This window comes from Somniosus microcephalus, chromosome 5 (genome assembly GCF_052327205.1).
Source record: "Somniosus microcephalus isolate GS21.2 chromosome 5, FLI_Smic_1.0, whole genome shotgun sequence".
Taxonomy (NCBI): Eukaryota; Metazoa; Chordata; class Chondrichthyes; order Squaliformes; family Somniosidae; genus Somniosus; species Somniosus microcephalus.
This window is the reverse complement of record NC_140991.1, coordinates 69,866,584-69,893,636: the sequence shown is the minus strand read 5'-3', so window position 1 is coordinate 69,893,636 and position 27,053 is coordinate 69,866,584. Positions and strand designations below refer to the sequence as shown.

The window sequence follows — 27,053 nt, the reverse complement described above, 5'->3', positions numbered from 1 at the left end:
GGGGGAGGTTCCTAGAGAGCAAATAATAAAAATGACAACAGAGAAGGTCATAGACTTAGGTAGCAGTGGGGAAATTAAAAACCAGAGTGTGTCAGGAAGGGGCAGAAGGTATGGAGTAAAAGGTAAAGTAATAAAAAGGGCAAAAGCAGGAACTAAGTGTCACAAAACATCTTTGAAAGTTCTCTATCTGAATGCACGTAGCATTCGTAACAAAATAGACGAGTTAATGGCACAAATAACTACATATGGGTATGATCTTGTGGCCATTACAGAAACATGGCTGCAGGGTGACAATGCCTGGGAATTAAACATACCAGGTTATTTAACGATCAGGAAGGACAGGAAGGAAGGGGAGGTAGGGTGGCTATGTTAATAAAGGAAGGAATCACTGTAATACAGAGAAATGATATTGGGTCAAAAGATCTGGATAATGAAACAGTTTGGGTGGAGGTAAGGAATAATAAGGGGAAAAAAACACTAGTGGGCATAGTCTATAGGCCTCCGAACAGTGGCAACTCTGTTGGACTGAGTATCAATCAGGAAATAGTTGAGGCTTGTAATAAGGGAACATCTATAATTATGGGGGATTTTAACTATCATATTAATTGGACAAATCAAATTGGGCAGGGCTGCCTTGAGGATGAGTTCATTGAGTGTATTAGGGATGGGTTTCTTGAGCAGTATGTAACTGAACCGACCAGGGGGCAAGCAACCTTAGATCTGGTCCTGTGTAACGAGACGGGATTAATTAAAAATGTCCTAGTAAAGGATCCCCTTGGAATGAGTGACCATAACATGGTTGAATTCCATATTCAATTAGAGGGTGAGAAGGTTGGATCTCAAACAAGCATGCTAAGCTTGAATAAAGGAGACTATGAAGGTATGAGAGCGGAATTGAGTAGAGTGGATTGGGAAAATAGATTATAAAGGGTAAGACGATACATGATCAGTGGTGTACATTTAAGGAGTTATTTTACAACTTCCAAAAAAAATATATTCCACTGAGAAGAAAAGGGTGTAAAAGAAAAGACAGCCATCCGTGGCTAAGTAAAGAAATTAAGGATAGTATTCGACTAAAAACAAGGGCATATAAGGTAGCCAAATCTAGTGGGAGGATAGAGGATTGGGAAAACTTTAAAAGACAGCAAAAAATAACAAAAAGATTGATTAAGAAAGGGAAGATAGATTATGAAAGTAAATTAGCAAAAAATATAAAAAGAAAAAGGGTGGCTAAAGTAAATGTTGGTCCCTTAGAGGATGAGACCGGGAAATTAATGGTGGGAAATATGGAGATGGCAAAAACACTGAATGAATATTTTACATCAGTCTTTACAGTAGAAGACACTAAGAATATCCCAACACTGGACAAACAGGGGGCTAAAGGGGGGGAGGAGCTAAACATGATCAAAATCACTAAGGAAGTGGTACTCGGTAAAATAATGGGACTCAAGGCGGATAAATCACCTGGACCTGATGGCTTACATCCTAGGGTCTTGAGGGAAGTGGCGGTAGGGATTGTGGATGCATTGGTAATAATTTTCCAAAACTCCCTGGACTCGGCAAAGGTCCCGGCAGACTGGAAAACTGCAAATGTAACACCCTTATTTAAAAAGGGCAGTAGACAGAAGGCTGGAAACTATAGACCGGTTAGCCTAACATCTGTGGTAGGTAAAATTTTGGAGTCCATTATTAACGAGACAGTAACAGGACATTTGTATAATCATAATTTAATAGGACAAAGTCAGCATGGTTTTATGAAGGGGAAGTCATGTTTGACAAATTTGCTGGAGTTCTTTGAGGAAGTAACGTATAGGGTGGATAAAGGGGAACCAGTGGACGTAGTGTATTTAGACTTCCAAAAGGCATTTGACAAGGTGCCACACAAAAGATTATTGCTTAAGATAAAAAATCACGGGATTGGGGGTAATATTCTGGCATGGATAGAGGATTGGCTATCTAACAGAAGGCAGAGAGTTGGGATAAATGGTTCATTCTCAGACTGGCAATCAGTAACTAGTGGTGTTCCGCAGGGGTCAATGCTCGGTCCCCAACTCTTTACAATCTATATTAACGATTTGGAGGAGGGGACCAAGTGTAACATATCAAAGTTTGCAGATGATACTAAGATGGGAGGGAAAGTAGTGAGTGAGGAGGACATAAAAAACCTGCAAGGGGACATAGACAGGCTAAGTAAGTGGGCAGAGATTTGGCAGATGGAATACAATACTGGAAAGTGTGAGGTTATGCACTTTGGCAGGAAAAATCGTAGAGCAAGTTATTATCTTAATGGCAAGAAACTGGAAAGTACTGAAGTACAAAGGGATCTGGGGGTCCTGGTGCACGAAACTCAAAAGGTTAGTATGCAGGTGCAGCAAGTGATTAAGAAGGCCAATGGAATGTTGGCTTTCATTGCTAGGGGGATAGAATATAAAAATAGGGAGGTATTGCTTCAGTTGTACAAGGTATTGGTGAGACCGCACCTGGAATACTGCATACAGTTTTGGTGTCCATACTTAAGAAAGGACATACTTGCTCTCGAGTCAGTACAAAGAAGGTTCACTCGGTTAATCCCGGGGATGAGGGGATGGACATATGAGGAGAGGTTGAGTAGATTGGGACTCTACTCATTGGAGTTCAGAAGAATGAGAGGCGATCTTATTGAAACATATAAGATTGTGAAGGGGTTGGATCGGGTGGATGCGGGGAAGATGTTTCCGATGATGGGTGAAACTAGAACTAGGGGGCATAGTCTTAGAATAAGGGGCTGCTCTTTCAAAACTGAGATGAGGAGGAACTACTTCACTCAGAGGGTGGTAGGTCCATGGAATATGCTGCCCCAAAAAGCTGTAGAAGCTATATCATTACATAAATTTAAAACAGAAATAGACAGTTTCCTAGAAGTAAAGGGTTACGGGGAGCGGGCAGGAATTTGGACATGAGTCTAGGTTCGGATCGGTCATGGCCCTGTGGGTAGCGGAGCGGGCCCAGGGGCCGTGTAGCCTGATCCTGCTCCTATTTCGTGTGTCTAATTCTGTTAGATTCAGGAGATGGTTCTGTGATAGTGGATTGGCGGTTAGGATCAGATCAGCCATGATCTTATTGAATGGCGGAGCAGGCTCGAGGGGCCGATTGGCCTACTCCTGCTCCTATTTCTTATGTTCTTATGTTTCGATAAGATCACCTCTCATTCTTCTAAATTCCAATGAGTATCGGCCCAGCCTGTTCAACCTTTCCTCATAAATCAAACCCCTCATCTCTGGAATTAACCTAGTGAATCATCTCTGAACTGCCTCCAATGCAAGTATATCCTTCCTTAAATAAGGAGACCAAATCTGTACGCAGTACTCAAGGTGTGGACTCACCAATACCCTGTACAGTTGTAGTAGGACTTCCCTGCTTTTATACTCCAACCCCCTTGCAATGAAGGCCAACATTCCATTTGCCTTTTTGATTACTTGCTGTACCTGCATGCTAACTTTTTGTGTTTCATGCATCAGGACCCCCAGGTCCCTCTGAACTGTAGCATTTTGTAATCTCTCTCCATATAAATAATAGTTTGCTTTTTTATTTTTCCTGCCAAAGTGGATAACCTTGCACTTTCCCACATTATACTCCATCTGCCAAATGTTTGCCCACTCACCTAGCCTGTCTATATCCCTTTGCAGATTCTTTGAGTCCTCTGCACAAGTTGCTTTCCCACCCATCTTTGTATCATCTGCAAACTTGGCTACATTACACTTGATCCCTTCATCCAAGTCATTAATGTAGCTTGTAAATAGTTGGGGCCCCAGCACTGATCCTTGTGGCACCCCACAAGTTAGCATTTGCCAACCAGAAAATGACCTGTTTATCCCGGCTCTCTGCTTTCTGTTAATTAGCCAATTTTCTATCCATGCTAATATATTACCCCCAACTCCGTGAGCTCTTATCTTATGCAGTAACCTTTTATGTGGCACCTTATCGAATGCCTTCTGGAAATCCAAATACACTACATCCACTGGCTCACCCTTGTCCACCCTGCTTGTTACAGCCTCAAAGAACTCCAGCAAATTTGTTAAACATGATTTCCCTTTCCTAAAACCATGCTGACTCTGTTTGACTGCAGTATGTTTTTCTAAATGCCCTGCTACTGCTTCCTTAATGATGGACTCCAGCATTTTCCCAACGACAGATGTTAGGCTAACTGGTCTATAGTTTCCTGCTTTCAGCCTCCCTCCTTTCTTAAATAGGGGTGTTACATTTGCGGTTTTCCAATCCGCTGGGACCTCTCCAGAGTCCAGGGAATTTTGGTATATTGCAACCAATGCATCCACTATCTCTGCAGCCACTTCTTTTAAGACCCTGGGATGCAGGCCATCTGGTCTAGGGGACTTGTCGTCTTTTAGTCCCATTATTTTACTGAGTACTATTTCCTTGGTGATAGTGATTGTCTTTAGTTTCCCCACTCCCTGTGGCCCCTTGATTATCCATTATTGGGATGTTGTTAGTGTCTTCTACAGTGAAGACAGATGCAAAATATTTGTTCAGAGTCGCTGCCAGTTCCCCGTTATTAATTCCCCAGTCTCATCTTCTAAGACCAACATTTACTTTAGCTATCCTCTTCCTTTTTATATACCTGTAGAAGCTCTTACTATCTGTTTTAATGTTTCTTGCCAGCTTACTCATAATTCATCATCTCTCTTTTTAGTCATCCTTTGCTGATTTTTAAAAATTTCCCAATCCTCTGGTCTCCCTCCAATCTTGGCAACATTGTATGCCTTCATTTTCAATTTGATACATCCTTTACTTCCTTAGTTAGCCACTGATGGTGTGCCCCCTTCTCTTAAAATCTTTCTTTTTCACTGGAATATATTTTTGTTGAGAGTTATGAAATATCTCCTTAAATGTCCACCACTGCATTTCAACTTTCTTACCCTTTAATTTGTTTTTCCAGTCCACTTTAGCCAGTTCTGCCCTCATGCCATTATAATTACCTTTGTTTAAGATCAGGATACTGGTTTGGGACACAACTTTCTCACCCTCCAACTGAATTTGAAATTCAGCCATGCTATGATCACTCTTTCCTAGAGAATCCTTTACTATGAGATCATTTATTAATTCTGTCTCATTATATAGTACCAGATCCAAAATAGCCTGCTCCCTGGTTGGTTCCATTACATACTGTTTTAGGAAAACATCCCGGATGCACTCTATGAACTCCTCCTCCAGGCTACCATGGCCAATTTGATTTGTCCAATCAATATGGAGATTAAAGTCACCCATGATTATTACCGTAGCTTTTTTATAGGCCTCCATTATTTGTTGATTTATACTCTGTCCAACAGCGTTGCTACTGTTCGGGGGCTTGTAGACTACGCCCACCAGAGACTTTTTCCCCTTGATTTTATCTCCACCCAAACCAATTCTACATCTTGATCTTCTGAGCCAATATCACTTCTCACCACTGCACTGATCCCATCTTTTACCAACAAAGCCACCCCACCTCCCTTTCCTTCCTTTCTATCCTTCCGAATTATCATATACCCTGGAATATTCAGTTCCCAGCCCTGGTCGCCTTGCAACCACGTCTCTGTAATGGTGATCAGATCATACCCATTTGTATCTATTTGTGCCGTCAACTCATTTATCTTGTTACGAATGCTGCGTGCATTCAGATATAGAGCTTCTAACTTTGTCTTTTTACTATTTTCCCTTGTTTGGCCTTTTTTTCCTGTTACACTCTTATTTTTAAACATTCTGTCCCTTCCTGTCACACTCTGGTTATTATTCCCCCCATCTCTAGCCTGTTCTATTGCTTTCTCATTTCTCATTGACTTTTTATTTTCCCGCTCACCTGCATCCTCCCCCCCACTATTTAGTTTAAAGTCCTCTCTACAGCCCTAGTTATTCAATTTGCCAGGACTCTAGCCCCAGCATGGTTCAAGTGAAGCCCGTCCAAACAGAACATCTCCCTCTTATCCCAGTACCGGTGCCAGTGCCCCACAAATCAAAACCCATTTCTCCCACACCAATCTTTGAGCCACTCGTTCATTTCTCTGATCTTATTTACCCTATGCAAATTCGCTCGTGGCTCGGGTAGTAATCCAGAGATTATTACCTTTGTGGTTCTGCTTTTTAATTTAGCCCCTAGCTGCTCATACTCTCTCAGCAGAACCTCTTTCTTTGTCCTACCTATGTCATTGGTACTTACGTAGACCATGACACTGGATCTTCCCCCTCCCACTCCAAGTTTTTCTCCAGCCCAGAGGAAATGTCCTTAACCCTGGCACCGGGCAGGCAACACAGCCTTTGGGACTCACGCTCTCGGCTGCAGAGAACAGTATCTATCCCCCTCACTATACTGTCCCCAATCACTACATTTCTTTTTGCTCCCTGTACTACGGTGCCTTGTCCACACAGGGAGCAAGAATCTCGTACCTGTTTGACTTGGCAGGGCTGAGGCTCCTCCACCACTACCTCCTGGATCCCAATACCTGCCTCACTTGTAGTCACACCCTCCTGTCCCTGATCATGGGCCAAATTGGAAGTAATTACTCTAGTGGGTGTGACTGCCTCCTGGAAAATAGTGTCCAGGTAACGCTCTCCCTCCTTAACGTGTTGCAGTGTCTGAAGCTCGGACTCCAGCTCATCAACTCTGAGCTGAAGTTCCTCGAGCAGCCAACATTTGCTGCAGATGTGGTCGCCTTGGACCTCAATGGTGTCCACGAGCAACAACAACAACACATTGCCTGGTCTCCCATCTCAATGAATTAATTAGTTTTAAAATTTGGAACACTCATATCTTTTAATCTACACCAAGGCACTTAAATTTAGATGCTCAAGTTTGGGGGAAAAAAGTGAGAAATAGAGAAATACTCACCAACCAATCACTTAACCTGCTTTCTGGTGACGTCACACTTCGATTACTTTTTACTTCTTTACACTCACCAGTCCTTTGCATCTCGGCGTCTCCCGCTGCTCCCGAACTCTCCCAGGTTTTGGCGCTCTCGCTCTGCTCCCGCTGTTTTTGAACTCTCCCGGGTTTTGGTGCTCTCGCTCTGCTCCCGCTGCTTTTGAACTCTCCCGGGTTTTGACGCTCTCGTTCTGCTCCCGCTGCTTTTGAACACTCCCGGGTTTTGGTGCTCTCGCTCTGCTCCCGCTGTTTTTGAACTTTCCCGGGTTTTAGCGCGCTCGCTCTGCTCCCGCTGCTTTTGAACTCTCCCGGGTTTTAGCGCGCTCGCTCTGCTCCCACTGCTTTTGAACTCTCCCGGGTTTTGGCGCTTTCGCTCTGCTCCCACTGCTTTTGAACTCTCCCGGGTTTTAGCGCGCTCGCTCTGCTCCCGCTGCTTTTGAACTCTCCTGGGTTTTGGCGCGCTCGCTCTGCTCCTGCTGCTTTTGAACTCTCCCGGGTAATTAAATGAATCAATCTAAATGTCTGCCTTTTTTTGGGTGGGGGGGAGAATCAGCTGGTCAGCATCAGCATTGCGAGACATTGTACATCATGGAATACAAAGAAGTTTTAGTTTCAAAATCAGTTTTCCAATAGTTTATCAAAATGCAAACATTATTTAGCATTTGTCAAACCCCAAACCATTTTTTCCCTGTTCAGATTATCTCCTGAATGTCAATTTTGTTTGGCCGATTATGGGATTTCCTGTGGGTAATCCACGTGCCTATTTGGTCGTACATAATGTCCTGTGTTTTGTTGGGAGCTTAAAACACCACTGCGCCTGTTCAGTCATGCTCAAAGCATGTGTATTGGTACTTTGATTTTGAACAAAACTGGAGCACTTGTGTCTGTCTCACTTCCCCTGGTCACACACAGCTATCTCATTACTGGCACCAGTCTAGCAGCCTCAAAAAAAACCCCACACTCTTGGTATTAATGCAATTGACCAGTCTCTTCACAATGTGTTGACCATGATGCTATACCGGAGCTGACCAGATATGAAAGCATGCTCAGGCCCTCCCTTTACAAAACCCTGCACATTAGTGGTTAGACGTTACATAAAAACTGGGCCTGAGATTGTTCCCAAGTCACTTGTAAAGCAGCACAAGGGAATCAGCACTATGGTTAGCAGACGGGAAGCAATTTTATGTTGGGAGTTCATCATATATCTCACAACCATTTTAACACAAAATGCTAAAAGGCACTCAGCAGGTCAGGCAGCATCTGTGGAGAGAGAGAGAGACAGAGTAAAAGTTTCAGATCGATGACCTTTCGTCAGAACTGAAAGATGTTGGAGATTAATAGTTTTTAAGCAAGTGCGGAGTTTGCTTTTGTTCCATTGTGTATCCTTAGTCATTTAATTGTCCCATGTGTGAACACTCATCTTTCCAGAAAGCTGCTGGATTATTTATTAGACTGTTCCAAAACCAACAAAAATGACCTAGACATGCCGTGGGATGAGGCAGGATCTAGATGGAACTTCAGAAATACTAATGTTGATGCTGTTCATAGCCAAAGCTGAATCTCACTGAGGAGTTGAGGGGAGGGGCAGCATTTCTTTCAGTGGGTTATATGTGGGAGGTTCGGGAGACTTCCCAGACTCTTTGTTCTCAAAGTTGGTTTTGTTTCATCTCGCTTTGAAGTGAGCTGCTAAGTTTGAAATTCCCATCAGCAATCTTCTCACCCTCACTGTCTCTGTTGAGTCATGCAGTCCTGGCTCGTTCGGTTTCTTTGTGATGCTGCGTGTACCTGAGAAACTATAATTACATGGTATCTTTGCACTCCATTGATCCGATTTAATCTTTCTGCCTTAGTTCTTGTAGAAGTTTCTTTATGTAGTTAAAATTCAATTTTGACTCTCTCCTCTCTTTTCCCCCCCCCCCCTCCGCTCCCAATTCCCAATTTACTCCCCATTCTCTATTCCCCCAACCGATTCTTGCTGAGGGTTGAGTCTTCCAGTGCTAGCAGTTCACCCAAGTAGCCATTCTTTGCACATGAACTCTAGACTGAGTGCTGGCATGCTATTGTACTTTTAGGAGGCGTCACTGCATCCAATCCTGCCCTCACCCACCCCCCAACACACACATTCCAGCAGACGTATAGCAATCCGGAGCGGAAACTCTGCCTCTGTGGCACTGAAGCCAGTTAAAGTGCTCCACAGTTGTTCCAGCTATGGTTTGCTAATTCAGTGAAAATCAAAGCTTCCTGATCTGTTTCTGCATCACACTGAGCAGTAGAGTTGAGATACCTGGGAGGGTTTTTCTTAAATATTTTAAAGATCCCAAAAAGTTTACCAGCTTTTTTTGAGTTCAGTGTTTCCAAACTAGCAATGATTCAAAGGAATTTCCTGCATGCAGCAACCGTGACAAACATTGTAATGGAAGCATCCGTTTTCCCAAATCTTAGATACCCTAGTGTCTCAGTTTTATTTAACTCGAGGACAAAAGATCAGTTACTTTGAAATGTTTTCTTTTCTCCCAGTTCTGATACTCTTCCGCATCTCAGAATTCAGCATGTAGCTTGTGGCTTGCAACTTGGAGTTTTTACTTGGAAGGGAAGCCAGTGGGAGTCAAGGCTGCAGGGAATTCAGACTGAGGACACCAGTGGGAATTGAGGCTACTGAATTCAGTTGCAATTCCATTTTGGCTTCCGCCCCCCGCCCCCGCCCATTTTCTCCCCATTCTCTATTCCCACATGTGAGTAGGCCAAGGCTTGCCTTGTTTTTTAAACTAGAGGACATTAATACTATTTTGACATTTGCAATTGTTTGAATAATATCCCAATGCAAATCACATGCCGGATGAATGCTCCTGAAGTAAAAAAGCTTTCTCATCACATCGAGTATTTGAGTTGAGGAGGACAGCTGGAATCAGGACATAAACATCAGTTGGAGTCAAGGCTGCAGATCAAAGAGACGAGGAGGATTTGAGGTTTAAAAACATTGAGTTAGACATCAGTGAGACTTGGAGCAGAAGAGCATTCAAGTGGAGGACATTAATGGGAGTCCGGGCTGAAAAGTATCCTTGTTATGGAAAAAAAAAGTCAGAAGGAGTCAAGATTGCAAAAGGCATATCCAAAGATATGACAACATGAATGAGGAAGGAACAAAAACAGAAAATGCTGGAAATACTCAGCAGGTCAGTCAGCATCTGTGGAGAGAGAAACCGAGTTAAAGGGGTTGATTTTTGTCGAACCTGTCGGGGAAGAAGGCGGGACTTCCCCTTTCGGGTTTCTGACCCGCCGACTTCGACGTCCGGCCAATCCGTGCGATTTTCCCTTGATTGACCTTGTTGAGCCCGCCCAGCGGGCTCAGCAGGCCAATTAAGGGCCACCCGGCAACAGGTGACATCACAGACTGAAATTTCATCTGTCAAGATTTCTGACGGATGAACTATCAGTGTTTCACAGTTGTTTGAAGCTGTCAAACACTGACACTCTGATTTCTAAGATGAGTCCTTCTGCGCAGACTCATTTAGAAATCTCAGCAGCACTAAAAGCTGAAGGCTGTCACTTTTGACAGATTGCAGGCAGTTCAGCTTTCAGTTCCGGCTGAGTGCTGCGCTCCCGACGGCTACAGGAAGAAAGGCTGTTAAGGTAAGTAAAGGGAAGTAAAAGTTTAGACACACCAAATACACTTACCTTTACACTCATGCACCCATCACTCACCTGAGCGCCGACATCGCGACCCCTCCAACTCATTCAACCCGACGGCCCGCTGCTCTAACCTGGCGTGGTTTGGAGCCGTCGGGAAACCCACACGAAACCCCTCAAAATGGGGATTAGGCTAAAAACTGCCTGTTAACTACAGTTAATTGGCACTAATCCCTTCCTGCCTGGTTTCGGCGGGTCCCAGTGCGGGGCAGGTACCCGCCGCCCCTGAAACTTGTGGGGTGGGATGGTGTCGGGACCCCCAAAGTCGGGATTTTCTCCCCTCCCCCCCCCCCCCCCCCCCCCCCCCCCCAACCCATACGCCTGAAACCCCGCCTGACGGCTCCCCGAAAATCTAGCCCTAAGTTTCAGGTCGATGGCCCTTGGTAAGAACTGAGTTCTGACGAAGGGTCATCGACCTGAAACATTAACTCTGTTTCTCTCTCCACAGATGCTGCCTGACCTGCTGAATATTTCCAGCATTTTCTGTTTTTGTTTCAGATTTCCAGCATCTGCAGTATTTTGCTTTTGTATGAATGAGGAAGGAACCCAGTTAAACTTGTGATTCTTGCCTTTTCTCAAACTAATGTATATACAGACTTAAAAAAAAGGTCTCCTCAGTGCAGTACACAAGCTGGGTTATGATTTCAAATAGCTGGACTGAGATGGTAAATTGAGCATGTCTGGAAGTCCAAACTTAAAGAAGTTTCAAAATCCTCAGGCATTATGTTGTGAGACTTGGGATTTTGCCCTTTTTTATCACTTGGCTGCTAGCAATCTTGTGACAACATGCAAGTTGACAGCACGGTGACCCACTCCTTCCCACTGTCCAAATTCTTTCAATAGGACATACTATATGAAGACTTAACCTGGTGGCTAGCGGACAGCATCATTTTGATACTTGTCCTTGGCGAGTACCTCTTAGTGCTGATCAAAGGAGGTGTAATAAAATGATGCTGCCTGTAAGGGCAATTCTCTTCCCCACCCCTTTTGTGGAGAGACCTGTACTCAGCACTTCCTGTAGCAACATGCAAAAGATTAGGAACCAAGCAGCGTGAATAATTCAACCTGCATTGCAGCACTATACCGTCTCTCAGTTCTATAGACAGCACTATCAAAATCAATGTCACCACTTCGAGTAGGTCACTTGTTAAGAATAATCCAGTTAAATGTCAAGGCAATTTGTCTAAACTTTTGACATTACTGTATTCTGGTGCATTGTTCAATTCCATTATTTTCTGTTGATATTGATATCTCTATTTAAAAATAAGTAGTATTTACATGTAAAACTAAGATGCTGTAATTACCAGTTCAGCTACTTGTTATAAGGTCCCCTCATTGGCAGGCTTCCAAGTACGATCATCTAGCGAGGCTCCAGTGTAATTCAAATGCGAATTGAGCAGTGGCCATGAAGCTTGAAAATAATTAGATTGAGTTACCTTTTAACCTGTTAATGTACCGTAACCTGCCTTTTTTAATGGCACTCCTAGTTATAGATTTTGTTGTCTGTGTTTTTATGCTGATCAGAGCAGGAGATCTCAATGCAAAGGAATGGAACACTTGACTGTTTCAGGCACCCAAGCTCCAGTTTTAACCTGGGGTGGGGATGAGGTGGGTGGGGCCCGGAGCGGGAGGGGGGAAGTGCCCATGAGAGTGCCAGCGTGGGGATCGGGTCATTTTAACTCCTGGTCCTTACTTTGCGTCGGGTGTTGCTGACTCCTGCCCGAAGCCGTCGGGAATGACATGATGGCTGTTGAGCGGGAAATTGTGTGGCAGCAGGCCGCTGACAGGGACCGACTGAAACGGTCTCTGACCAGGAAAATGAAGAGGGGCTGGGGCCAAGTCGCTTGTGGTCACGGGATTGGGAAGGGAAGCCGGGAAAGCCCAAGGATTCTACTGCTCCTCCTGGCCCGCAAGAAAATCTTTCTTCAAAAAAAGATTATAATGAACTTGGGCCTCTTCTGGCCCTCGATCCTGTCTGTCGGCAACTTACCCTGGCGGCTTTGAGACCCAGATAGTCATGATGTATGTATATTTAAGATCATTTATTAAGTCAGCATGAACTATGGAACAGTAAGCAAGCAGTCACAGAAGTGCACTTACAATTGGGCTGTCTGAAGGGATTCTAGAGGCACTGCCCTGAGGACCAGTACACCCATGTGGGGGATTAACCGAATCCCCTAACCTAGATTTATAATTTGGCTCCAAGCTAATTGGAGGATATGCCTGTGCCACACCCTTGTGACTGTCTGGGTCTTAATGTCCACACAGCTCTGACATTCCCAGCTCTTTTGGATCTCTGTCACCTGGCAATAATTAAAAAAAAAAATTAGATGCTACAATGGGGGCACGCTAGGATCTCACGGAATGGATGTATTAAAATGGGCCGAATGGCCTTTCTCATCTGTAATAATCTTGTACAGTATATTGTAAAAGGTATATTCATGTTCTTCAATCAGATCATTTGTTCTGTAGTTTGACAGTTTATGAATTACCCTGGGAATCTTCTAATCTAAGCAGCATTCCGAATGACGTTATTTTCTACTGATTCATTCATACTTTTCCCAGAAAATTGCATAGACTTGGATGGATTGCTTCCCAATTAAGTAACAGCTTTGAGTATAAAGTGCTGCTAATCTTGGCAGACTCTAATGCTTTAGTCATCGTATCTAAAACTTTTTATGGAACAGGAATATTTTCTGTCGTACCATTTTTATGTATGGTAAGACTGTGGGGTAGAAATTGGACTGGGCCCCATTTTCAGGCCCAAAATCGGTGCTGCGCAGGCAGAGCGCGCACCAGCCGGGAGGCCTGAGGCAGACCTGCAATTGGTTCTTTGGGCCTCATTTCAGTAATATTGCTGCCGGCACCTGTCGCACCTCCATCGGCAGCTCACCCAATTGCAGCAGATGAATTTTGGGCTGCTTGCCTCACCAGCAGTGGCTCTCGGGCAAAGGAGCGAGAGGGGGGACTGGTCGCCTCCATTAGCCGCTGAGGAGCATTCTGGAGCTAGGAGGGGGCATTCCTCGTCATCTCGGCTCCACATGATTGAAAAACTTTAAACCTGCCTTTTCGGTGGCGGACAAGTTTCTAGGCTGCATCCGTGGAAAACCTGAGTGGAGCAGACCTGAGGCCTGCTCAGGTTTTCCGGGCGTGGATGCGGCCTAGGAACAGGTAGCCCTATTTCTCGGAGGGGAAACCTAAATAGGAATTCCTAACACTGACATTAGGCCCCCTCATTAGTAAACAAAAGGGGCCTAATGGCTGCTTCTGACAGCCGCCCCCGGTTGCCTGAAAGTTGTCAAAGAGCAATATGGCATTGGATGCTTTACAGGTGTTGGGGCGCAGAGCATAGCCCTGCGAAATTGGTCATATTTGCCCCGGTTTATTCAACCAGAAAACGGGTGCAACAGTAACCAATTTCTATCCTCTTGGTTTGAAAAATCCATATTACTGGGATTTATGTAACTGTCTGTATTAAATCAGTGGTGTAGGTTGCAAGATTTGTCACTTTGGCAGTATTTAATGTCCACGGAGTCAAAAATGTCAGTTTGTTCCTGGGCCGTTTTGAATTTAGTGGCGACATGGAGCAAATTGTTCTGGCCTCTCCTTCACATGTGGCCAATGTCTTACTTTTGCATAAATAGTTTTGCATAAGCTCATGTTAAGGCATCTAGTTTGGGAAATCTGGTGTGTGCCAAAATAAGCTCCGGCTGCCAGGAACACGAGGGCTTAGTTCAGTGACTAGTTTCCATGTCAACACAAGTGGGTGTGTTTTTTTTTGTTGGCTTGCCTTGATACTTTGCTCAATAACGCTTTTTTTCAGAATTTGCTTTCAGAATCCCCAATTTTGTTATACAGCAGAGTCCATTTATAGCACATACACCTCATTTGCAATTCTTCAACGGTTTGCATTTATTTATTCCGTCAGATGGAATAAGTACAAAATATCAATGAAAACCCTTCTGCTGTCATTGTACCTCCCTCTCTCCTCACAAAATCCTGGTTTCTAAGCAGAGTTGAGGGCAGATTTAGTAACAACCTTGAAATGGCCTCCGTTTGTCACTTTAATTGTTAAAGCTGCTGTGTGGGCAAACCATTTGGTGCTCTCTGCGCTTGAACAGATCTTGTTGCATATCCAAAGCAGTCAAGCACATGAATAATAAATATTTGAGCTGAAAGGGACTGTTCTTATCCCTGCAGAAACCAGTGTGTTTTGCTGATAAAAAATTAACACAAACCTATCAAAGTGCAAATGAACGATACTTTTTACTCTTGTCGATTTTCTCTCCTTATTGACTCCTTGCTGTGGTATGGGACCACCCACCATTGCCAGGGTGGCAGTGGTGGGTGGACCCATACATAGAAACATAGAAAAATAGGAGCAGGAGTAGGCCCTTCGAGCCTGCTCCGCCATTCAATACGATCATGGCTGATCCCCTATCTCAATACCATGTTCCCCCTCTCTCCCCATACCCCTTGATGCCTTTAGTGTCTAGAAATCTATCTATCTCCTTCTTAAATATATTCCGCCTTCTGTGTTAGAGAATTCCACAGGTTCACCATTCTGAGTGAAGAAAGTGCTCCTCATCTCACTCCTAAATGTCCTACCCTGTATCCTGAGACTGTGACCCCTCGTTCTAGACCCCCAGCCAGGGGAAACATCCTGCATCCAGTCTGTCTAGCCCTGTCAGAATTTTATACGTTTCAATGAGATCCCCTCTCATCCTTCTAAACTCTAGTGAATACAGACCTAGTCGACCCAATCTCTCCTCATAGGACAGTCCTCCCAGGAATCAGTCTGGTGAACCTTTGCTGCACTCCCTCTGTGGCAAGTATATCCTTTCTTAGGTAAGGAGACAAAAACTGTACACAGTACTCCAGGTGTGGTCTCACCAAGGCCCTGTATAACTGTAGTAAGACATCCTTGCTCCTGTACTCAAATCCTCTTGCAATGAAGGCCAACATACCATTTGCCTTCCTAACTGCTTGCTGCACCTGCATGTTTGCTTTCAGTGACTGGTGTACAAGGACACCCAAGTCCCTCTGTACATCAACATTTCCCAATCTATCACCATTTAAATAATACTCTGCCTTTCTGTTTTTTCTACTGTAGTGGATAACTTCACATTTATCCACGTTATACTGCATCTGCCATGTATTTGTCCACTCACTCAACTTGTCTAAATCGCCTTGAAGCCTCTTTGCATCCTCCTTACAACTCACAATCCCACCTAGTTTCATGTTGTCAGCAAACGTGGAAATATTACATTTGGTTCCCTCATCCAAATCATTGATATATATTGTGAATAGCTGGGGCCCAAGCACTGATCCCTGCGGTACCCTACTAGTCACCGCCTGCCACCAGAAAAAGACCCATTTATTCCTACTCTCTGTTTCCTGTCTGTTAACCAATTTTCAATCCATGCCAATATATTACCCCCAATCACGTGCTTTAATTTTGCACACTAACCTCTAATGTGGGACTTTATCAAAGGCCTTCTGAAAATCCAAATACACCACATCCACTGGTTCTCCCTTATCGATTCTACCAGTTACATCCTCAAAAAACTCCAGTAGGTTTGTCAAACACAAATCCCTTTCATAAATCCATGTTGACTTTGTCTAATCCCGTTGATGTTTTCTAAGTGTTCTTTTATCACATCCTTTATAATAGACTCTTGCATTTTCCCTACTACTGTTAGGCTAACAGGTCTGTAGTTCCCTGTTTTCTCTCTCCTTTTTTACATAGTGGGGTTACATTTACCACCCTCCAATCTGCAGGAACTGTTCCATAATCTATAGAATTTTGGAAGATGACAACCAATGCATCCACTATTTCAATGGCTACCTCTTTTAGTACTTTGGGATGCAGATTATCAGGCCCTGGGGATTTATCGGCTTTCCGTCCCATTAATTTCTCCAGCACTTTTTTTTACTAATCCTAATTTCCTTTAATTGCTCCTTCTCACTAGACCCTTGGTTCCATAGCATTTCTGGGAAGTTATTTGTGTCCTCTTCCGTGAAGACAGAACCAAAGTATTTGTTTATTGCTCTTCCATTTCCTTGTTTCCCATTATAAATTCTCCCGTTTCTGACTGTAAGGGACCTAACATTTGTCTTCACGAATCTTTTTCTTTTTACATACTTGTAGAAGCTTTTACAGTCCACTTTTATGCTCCTTGCAAGTTTACTCTCCATACTCTATTTTTCCCCTCTTAATCAATCTCTTGGTCCTTTTTTGCTGAGCTCTAAACTGCTCCCAATCCTCATGCTTGCTACTTTTTCTGGCAACATTATATGACTCCTCTTTGGATCTAATACTATCCTTAATTTCTTTTGTTAGCCATGGTTAGGCCGCTTTTTCTTTTGTGTTTTTGCGCCAGAATGGAATGTATAACTGTTGCAATTCATGCATTCGTTCCTTAAATGTTAGCCATTGCCTATTCACCGTCATGCCTTTTAATGAAGCTCCCAAATCTATCATAGCCAACTCACTCCTCATACCTTCGTAGTTTCCTTTGTTTAGCTTTAGGACCCTAGTTTCGGATTGGACTTCTTCACTTTCCATCTTAATGAAGAATTCTATCATGTTATGGTCACTCTTCCCTGAAGGAACCTGCACAGCAAGATTATTAATAAACCCTTTCTCATTGCACAATACCCAATCTAGGATAGCCTGTTCCCTAGTTGGCTCCTCAAGTACTGGTCTAAAAAAACATCTCGTACACATTCCAGGAATTCATCCTCCACAGTATTATTGCTAATTTGGTTTGGCCAATCTATATGTAGATTAAAGTCACCCATGATTACTGTAGTGCCCTTGTTGCATGTGTAACCCCTTCACGGTTCTTTAGATATATGAGAGATGTGGTCTCTGTTGTAGACAGTATTCTATAGTCCAGTAAGGAGATCACTACTACAATGGCTTAATTCTAACTATCTTACTTTATAGTTTTAACATCAGACAGTATAAGAAGATTACAGGTCAATGAACTAAATTAGACATTTGCATACATTAGAATGACTCTAGACATAATAAACATACATTCTCCATTTACACGGATTCAAAGGACTGACCCTGTGTCCAAATTCGAGTGCACTCTTTCGTTGGCGCACTTAAGTTGGAGCTCATGGTATGTATAATGTCTGCAAGACTTACGACTCCGAACCCCTTCGTTGAATTCTCTTCACGATCACTGAATCCCACTTTGAGTTCTGGATGCAGAGCACACAGCAGCCGCTGGAGTTGGTGACTCTCTCTCTCTCTCTCTCTCTCTCTCTCTCTGCAGCTTTTACCTCTCTGCAGCTTTTCCAAGTAGCTCCCCATCAGCACGAGGCAAGCAGCTCTCCCCAGACCTCTGCCTTGCAGATCTGGGTTCAGACGACGATCCCCCGGTACTGGTGACTTGCAGCCAGCCAGTTCAGGATGCAGTGCTACTAATACGAAGGGCGGCGGCCGAGTTTGGAAGCTCGGGACGGGATGCGGCAGCCATTTGCCTCCTGAGCCCTCTTCTCAGAGCTCCTGCCCTCCTCTCTTCCAGTCGCGCTCTCCAGCTTTTCCTGCTCGAAAAACCCGACTCCACCCCTTCCTCCTGGGGTTTCTGCCTGGAGACAGCGCAGCCTCACTGTCTGCAACAGTTGATACTGGTGCAGAATTATGGAAAGTCTGCTCTTAGTCACATTGTGTTCTTAAAAGTTCTTGCCGTACCTTCACATGACAACTTTAACCCAGGGATTTATAACAATGATAATACAGTGTCTAAGTTAAAGATTGATAACCATACTTAGCGTACATAACATTTCCAGTGGGTATTACACTCCCCCCCCCCCCCCCCCCAACCAAATATAGGCATGTCCCCCCCCCCCAACCAAATATAGGCATGTCCCCCCCCCCCCCTACCAAATATAGGCATGTCCCCATGACTAATGAACTTTACACATAAGTGGTTGCATGCTTCCCAACCATGTATAAAGGGAGGTAACATATCGAACCGTAGGGGCTATCATTACACTTGGCACTCCTAGTCACTTTGCATGTGAAACAGAGGAGCAACTCTTTTAGGTAAAGTCTTTCTCTGGACACAACGTGCACAGGACTTGCAGAACTCCTCAACCGCAGACTTCATACGCGGCCAATAGAATCTGTCCTTGACCATCCCATAGGTCTTATCTACTCCCAGATGACCTGCGTCATCATGCAAAGACTTCATCACTATTTCCCTGTACTTTTCAGGCAGGACCAACTGTGAATGACATGGTTTAGTGGGTGGGTGAGTGATTCTACACAACACTCCCTCTTTAATTTCCAAGTGGTCCCACTCTCTTAGGAGCAGACGACAGTCAGGATGTTTTGATTTGTCGATCTGTGTAATATCACCCAGACGGAGAGCTGAAAACACCTCATGAATACAGGGATCCTCCTGTTGTACTTTGGATATTTCAGATGAACACAACATGGGTAAGTTTTGTACATCCAAACTGGAAAGGTTGCAAAATGCCTGGGGAACAGCATGCATTGACGCTCCCAAGTGGTCAATCTCTCGGGCATGAAATGAATTCTTTGGTCCAGATACCACGGACATCTGACACATTACTTTCACATCTGCTGAAGCAACATCTTTCCACTCTGGTTTCTGGTAGTGTGGGCGACGAGACAGAGCATCTGCGTCAATGTTCTGTTGGTAATTACGTGGTGGCCCTCAGCGGCGAGGGTTGTAGCGACGGCAACGATTTCGGTCCGCGGCATATCGGCTTCCTTGAACTGGAACTCCACCTGGACCAGTGACGTTTGCCGCCTCTGCACCCTTTTCACCTTCCACTACATCAAACTCCACAGTTTCACCGTCACCAACACTGCGTAGATACTTCCGTGGGTTATTCTTCTTTATGACAGTCTGATGTACAAATACATCTTCCTTTGTATCATTCCTGTTGATGAATCCATAGCCATTTCGTATGTTGAACCACTTTATTGTTCCAAGAACCTTTGTTGCGATGACCTTCTTCTCCCCTTGTCTATTATTGCACTTAGCGGAACGTGTCTTAACTACAGGGACAGCAGGCCGTTCCGTTACTGTGCCCCTTTGTAGTTTCCCGACTTCTTGGTAAGTTTTATGAGACGGTCATTTACTTTTTTTTAGATTTTCCTCACCTCTACATTCTCGCTTGAAATGTCCATCCTTTCCACAGTTATAACAAAAGACTCCAGGTCTATCTCCTTCATGGGGATATCCTTTAGAGGAATCATTCATTTTGCTGTTAGACTTCGCAGGGTGTTCAACCTTTTGCACCCGTGCGTCATCCCTTTCTGTGTTGGGCTTAGACCGAAAATATGCCATCTCGGCTCTCATGACATTTATTTCCTTCTTCAGCTGTTCCATCTCAGGGTTGACATCACCCTTAGGAGTAGGAACTGTAACAGGAGTCACAAGCTTGGACATCACAGCACTCTTTGCTACATTCCAGGCCTGAAGCATATCCTCCTCCTCTCTGACTTCCCTTAGCAGCTCAGTGAAGGTAGGTGGATCTCGCAACTTATGGGTCATGCGTATGCGAAGAGCAGTCACGTCTTCGAGCAATGCACCTCGCACAACCTGTTCAATGCGGAACCGATTCATTTCAGGCAAGTCAATCCCTCTTTTCCGTAACATACAATGCAGCAGTTTGTCTATTCTCAGCAGATAACTGGACAGCTTCTCTCCCTCACACTGGAATGTGCTTCTGAATCTGACCATCAAATCTGAAATGGTTTCAGTAGTTCCAAAGGCAGTTTCTAGAGCCTGCATGTAGTCAAAGGAAGTAGCAGAGGTGTTCTGCGCCTTTAAGAATCTTACAATGTCAGCAGCAGGACCCTTAAGGCTTTCTACTATTCTCTGCCTCTTCACATTGTCACTGCACTGCCATTCCTCTAGCAGAGGCAGGGTCTGCTCAGCCCAGGCGTCGTACTCCTCTTCCCCACTGGGAGTTGGTCTCACTCCTGAGAACATACGGAGCTTACGGTATCCCTGAGCCTCGAAGGGCAGATTGGTGCATTTATCCACCAGAGAACTAATGGCACTGACCAACTGAGAGGTCTTTCGGCCCTGGATATGAACAATCAGACCTTTGACATCAGCAACAGTCTTTCCTTCTTGTCTCAAGAATGACAACAACTTGGTCTGAAACCCTTCTTCTTCCTTAATAGTAATAGGGACAAACTGAACTGGCCAGGGACCAGCCTCTTCAGAAAGCCCAACTGCCTCAGGTAAACCATGACCTCTCAGGTTCTCTGATGTCTGGATCAACACAAACTGCTTCTTGGTAGCTGTATCCAAGCAGCGTTCAACAGCAATGAGTCAATAAGGAGAGAAAATTCTCAAGATGAGGCCAATTGTTTTGCCCTCGCTGCTGCCTTAGCTGAGATTAGCAGACTCGGCACAGACCGGAGATCAAATCTGGCGGCATCTCAGCAGTAAAGCTCAGCTTCTCGCTGGATAATCAAGGGTGTCTACGTCTGTGCTATGTATTACTGCATAAAATCACTTTTTAAAGAGAATTATGGAATCCTTTCCATTGTTTAAAAAAAAATATATATATAAGTTCAAAGTAGGTTGAGGACAAAAATACTTTTCAACAAAACCCCCCACAGTAGTTAACTAAAATAACAGGTGTGTACTAAATGAAGCAAATTGTAACCTTGCTTGAAGCAGTTCCTAACTGAGCAGAATTCTAATCAAGTTCAACTGACATGAAAGCTGGAGGCCGATTTATGTGAAGAACAACCATGCTTGCAAACAGAACATTTCTTTTCCAGAAGAAATCAATGCTGCCTAAATGTAACAGGAAAATGTGCGGCATGGTGCTTTGTTAAAGCTGACAGAAAGTAAATGGAATGACCGCTGGAGAGAAATAAACTTCTCGGTAGGAACTGGTTACCTACCCACCATTATTAAGTACCAACCTGAATAGTAGTAAATACTACAGAATCGAACTTGACCGAAAAGCTCAGCGGCTGGTGTGAACAGAGCCCACTTCCGCCAATAGTGAGACTCGGCCAATGAGTGTGAAAAAATGTTCCTGAGGCTGAAGGACCACTCCGTCCAATTACTGCGTCAATTTAACTGACACCTCACACAGCTGAAAATGACTAAAGTTGATTCTGCAAGCAGGGCTTGACTGCTCCATTGCCTTGCCTATTGCTTATTTATGTTAAATTGGAGCTGACACTTGAGTTTGGATTTGTTTCTGATCAGGTGCTGCCCTCTAGTGTTATATGAAAAATGTCAGTTTTCCCCCCCCCCCCCCCACCCCCAAGATTTTCCTTTCTCTCCTTGAATTTTCTTCCCTCCTTTCCCCAAGGTGCTAACTCCGGTTCAGTTTAATGGACACCGGAACTCCTCTAGTACCATGCCCATGCGGTAATTCGAGATGAGATACCTGGTAACATCAGGCTAGTATGACTTTAGTGCTACAACAGGCAGTCTCTTTACCCAAACAGCAAAATACTGCGGATGCTGGAAAAAAAAGAGACTTGCATTTATATGGCGCCTTTCACGACCACTGGACGTCCCAAAGTGCTTTGCAGCCAATGAAGCACTTTTTGAAGTGTAGTCGCTGTTGTAATATAGGAAACCTAAACCAAAAACACCTAGAAGGTCAGGCAGCATCTGTGGAAAGAACAGACAAGTTGACGTTTCAGGTGTGGACCCTTGTAGTTTTATGTTAGGAGATTCTAAATAAGTACACCATGATTTCTGCCGCTCCCTTCAAAACATTGACTTGCTGCATGCAGTGGGAAGATTCTTCAGATGAGCTACAAGTAGAAAAATGAGAGTCTTATTGTCAAGAGTTGAAAAGGTGTAGCAAGTGAGTGCTGTTCTAATTTGTTGTGTTTTGGTCTACAGTGGGTTAGAAAAATCCATAGATGGCCTGAATAAGAACAGTTCGTCAGCCCAGCAAATGGTCACTTTGAAGGACGTGGAGGAGGGTGCAGTTGCACTGCGTCATGTGGGAGAATCTCTGGCAGGTCTGAAAGGTAAGGTACTTCAATATGTATTTGACTTTTAATTAAATTTGTATTAACAAAAAGGGTTTGGTAAGAAGTGATGCTCGTCTATCACACCAACCTTTGCTGACTTACATTGGCTCCTGGCCCGCCAACATCTCTAATTTAAAATGATCATCCTTGTGTTTCAATTCCTTCCTGACCTTGCCGCTTCCCATCTCCGTAACCTCCTGCAGACCGACAATCTGCCTTGTACTCTGTTCCTCTGACTCCAATCTTTTGTGTATCACCACCTCCCTTCACCCCACCATTGGTAGTCTTGCCTTCAGCTTCTTAGGCGCCATGCTCTGGAATCCCTAACCCTCCTTCCCCTCCTTTAAGACTCCATAAAATACACATCTGACCCTTTGGCCACCCCTTGTAATGCCTCTGTGAAATGCCTTGGGATGTTTTTATATGTCAAAGGCACTATATAAATGCAAATTGTCAATGTTGTCATTCTCAAAAATGACACGGAATTTTAAATATTAGGGCAATACCACTTGGTTTTCTTATTTCTTCATTTGATGTGTGCAGTTGACAGGTCTTGTTTGTATTGTCTTCCGATTTTTCGTACACTTTGCATTGAAAAGAGTCAGTCAAGAATTGTGGAATGTTTTGAATCTTCAAATGTTACTTTTAGCTGTCCTGTTATGCAAACAGTATCATTGCAAAAGTAAGTGGGAAAATAGCTTTCACATTGGGCTAATGGCATCATGCTCTACCTTAGAAACCTGAGGGCTCTCATTTTATTATATAGTATTTACAGCACAGAAACAGGCCATTCAGCCCAAGAGATCCATGCAGGGTAGATGGATAGAGGCATCCCTTAAAGTTGAGAAGACAGAAAAACTGCTATAAATAAGAAGTAGCCACTTGACTTTATCGTTCGTTCAGACAGGAGTATAAAAATTAAGAGTTACCTACACTTCTTCGATGCACAAAGTTTGAAATATTTTGGTTTGTGGTTTTTTTCCCAGTCGAGTTCCCTACTTTGCAGAATAAGATGCGGGCAGTACTCCGTGTGGAGGTAGAAGCAGTGAAATTTTTGAAGGAAGAGCCTCACAAGTTGGAGAGTCTATTGAAGAGAGTCAAAAGTATGACCGAGGTGCTCACAGGCTTAAGAAGGTAACGTCCATCAGAACAAAATCTTTGTGTTGTACTTATTTTATATACATCATGTTTTACTGTTTTACAACATGCTTTTTTTAATTCGAGAAGTATCATTAATTGAACTGAGGCCGTCTTAGTCTTGTTCATCGGGAGGATTTAGCTAACAAAGGGGATGTGTATTCCGAAGACTATCCAGCTGTACATTCTATCAAAAAGGATGACTCCAAACATGAGATTTTTTAATACTTTAAACCACTTGAAAATCCATTAAGTCCTTCACCACCTCCCCACCCCCCCTCCAATCCAGCATCGAATAATTTTTTCAAACCTGTTTGTAGTTATGAAAGCTGCTATTAACTCGTGAATTATTCATCAGCTTGAATGCTCTATTTTATTCATGGTCAGCAATGTGGTTTTGGTGATCTTGTTGTGTATGTTATGTAGCTTTTGAACCTGGCTATGGAATTCTTTTGGTGCATCTTCAAAGTACATCTTCAAGACATTTGACAGGCTTTGTACACTTTTAGGCTGCCCCTATTTCCAGTGCTGTGAAAATAAACACAGTAGACGACGACTTCTCACCGGCAGGATGTGGGAGAAAAATACTCAACCAACACTTTGGAATGTGTAATTTGATGCAGTCATTATCAGGCAGGCTACAGGGTTCAGACAAGGCACAGTGCTAACACTACTGATTTCAGAGAACAGACGGCACTAACACTACTGAGTTCAGAGAACAGACAGTGCTGGTACTATCTCCACGTCTGGAAGATATTCTCCCCCTCATCCCCCACCCCCCTTAGATCTGGATCACGTTATCTCCATGCTGCTGACCAACAGCACCCCCACACCACCGCCCCCCCACCCCCCCCCCCCCCCAAACCCGGCCCGGCCACCTTTGCTCTGCTCCCTCCATGCTCCTGATTTACATTTCCGTTCCCCCCCCCCCCAATCTTTAGTTCCCTCCGGGCTCTGCTGCGATAATCCCCATGCTCTGCTCTCCACCTCCCCCACATCTGGCTACCTGCACCAGGGGCTGGCCTCTCAGGCCATGCTTTTGGTGAATGACAACAAGGCGGGCCCGGCGCGATGTGGGTCCGCACAGGCGCATCAGTGGAAACCTTGCAAACTGGAAGTTCTACCACACTTTTAAAGAAATGATATTGTGGCCTCGCACCAAAGCTGTATATAGTTACTGTATGTAGTGTTCTCTAAACTCAATCTATGCATTAGTTGATGGTTTATGCTCTCGCTCATTTTCAATGACAGGTAAGGTGATTGAAGAGGACGCCCTCCTCTTGCCTTCCCCATGGAGGAACAGGTCTACTTTGCCAGCCTTCAAATGGGTTGGGTGCTATGCTGCTCAGCGTCTCTAATCCACAGATGCTTCATTGGGTTGCTTGCTAGATTTTCTTATTCCGCTGTTAAGATACTTGTGGTGCAAGGCCAAAACTCTGCTGTGAGCTTATGTCAACTATACAGGTCACCTGACCCCGCAATAGTGATCAGCTAGCTCAGTTCTGTACACTTTGTTAGCTTTGCGGATTTTGCCTGAACTGCAAAATTAGGTCACACACCTAAACTAGCATTTAGCTACATTAGTATGGTAATTAGCCTTGTCACAACTCACTTTTCAGTGATGATTAATCCAAATGTATTCCTTAAAAACATTTTTTTTTGTTTTATGTAAATTTTACTACGCAAAATGTCTATTCCTTAAAAAGCTTCAATTTGTTTGCAGACTTGTAACTGAAGACCTTTTGAGAGGAGCAGAAGTCTCTCATCCAGCGCAGAAGAGCAACACAGAAACTATGATCACAGTTGTAGAGTCTGAAATGTCAAAAGATTCCCCCCTGCAAGTTCAGGAGCATGCTGCTATTGTACAAGCAACTCTCCCTCAAAGCCCCCCAGGTACACTCCACGAGGCCCAGAATTCCCTGGTGAAGTCAGAGTCGCATTTGGTCGTCCACCATGTCCAAAGTTCTCCAGTCCTAATTCACCAATCTCATCACTCCTCAGCATTGGTTCATCCTACCCAGAATCCTCTTGTCATGCCCAAACAATCCCAGAATGCATCACTCACCGTTCAGCAGCAGGTCCAGTCCTCTCCGGTTACTATAAAACGATCTCCGGAGTCGACAGATGGAGTGCCTCAAATCCAAGGTGTTCCAGCTCACCAGATTCAGAGTTCATCATCAACTGCCCAGGCTCCTCCTGGTCAAAATCTCTTCATTGATGAAATTCATGCTGCAAGTACCAAAAAAGGCATTCACCGAAAAATGACCATTGAGGTACCCTTGAGTTTGCCTTTCGAATTTGTTATAAGATGGCCTTTACCTTGTAGATCATTCTGTCGATTTTAAGTGTGTTCTTGGTCATTCTTAACCCAGCTCAAATGTATGTAAATCTCAGGATCTATTTTATATTTGATTACAGGCAGCAGAGAGAGAATGGGAAGAAAAAAGACAAAACATGAATCAGTATGACGAGAAGGAGTTTGAGCGACTCCTGGAGGAGGCGCAGGCAAATATGATGAAAGGAATTCCTAGCTTGGAAGTAGAACCTGAACAAAAACCAATTGCAAAACCAGAGGAAGCGGATGGAATGAAACAACTAGGTATGCAACATAACATCTAGTGGCAAAAATAAATAGTAGGCTGAGGTGTTTTAAGTTAACCAACATCGACCCCTTGATATGTTTAATGAAGGTTACTGATGATAAAAGGGTAAGACCCTGAGCGGAGCAGTAACAAGCTGCATTATAACTAACAAAGTGTCACTGGATAAAACTAATGCTTTATTTTCTTTTATCTACAACTGAGGTAAGCATCAATCGAGATTTGAAATGATCTCGAGCACCAGTGATGCCCAGACTGCATATCGACAGGGCTGCTTATTTTTAAGTCTTTAAAGGGCTGAAAAGCAACAAGATATTTTAAGTCCATTTTGGTCAGAGCCCCAAATGATGACCCGACTTCAACCTGCTCTGCGCCATACTTTGTGCCAATACCGATGAGTAAGTATTTTGAGTGTGGTACAGTGACGTGTCCTGCATTGTTTCTTGCAGAGGAGGTGACACTGCCTGAACCAGGAAATGAGAAACCCATGAAATCCCCCCCACCGCCACCACCTCCACGCAGATTCTATCCACCTGGCTCTGGCCTGACTACTACGAGATCTGGAGAAGTGATATTTACTGCCAGGAAGGAAGGCAGTCCTGTTACAGTAGGTATTTGCTTCTGGACAATAGATGAATGTGTTAATCCAAGTATTACATAAAGGTCAGAGTGCAAGATGGGGAAATTCCTGATCCGTGCACGTAATCTCAATCCGGGTGTA

At 44.0% G+C, this 27,053-nt stretch overlaps 1 protein-coding gene across 10 annotated transcripts in view; it reads left to right on the top strand.

Moving 5' to 3' along the window:
• LOC147117099 (sickle tail protein-like) overlaps positions 1-27,053 on the top strand; it is a 702,547-nt gene that overhangs the window by 644,187 nt on the left and 31,307 nt on the right. For all 10 annotated transcript variants that reach the window (XM_085987756.1, XM_085987757.1, XM_085987755.1 and 7 more), the window contains 5 exons: positions 22,462-22,592; positions 23,582-23,729; positions 25,456-26,005; positions 26,151-26,331; positions 26,782-26,939. In XM_085987756.1, the coding sequence (XP_085843882.1) occupies positions 22,462-22,592; positions 23,582-23,729; positions 25,456-26,005; positions 26,151-26,331; positions 26,782-26,939 (1,168 nt within the window). The remainder of the gene's footprint in view (positions 1-22,461; positions 22,593-23,581; positions 23,730-25,455; positions 26,006-26,150; positions 26,332-26,781; positions 26,940-27,053) is intronic.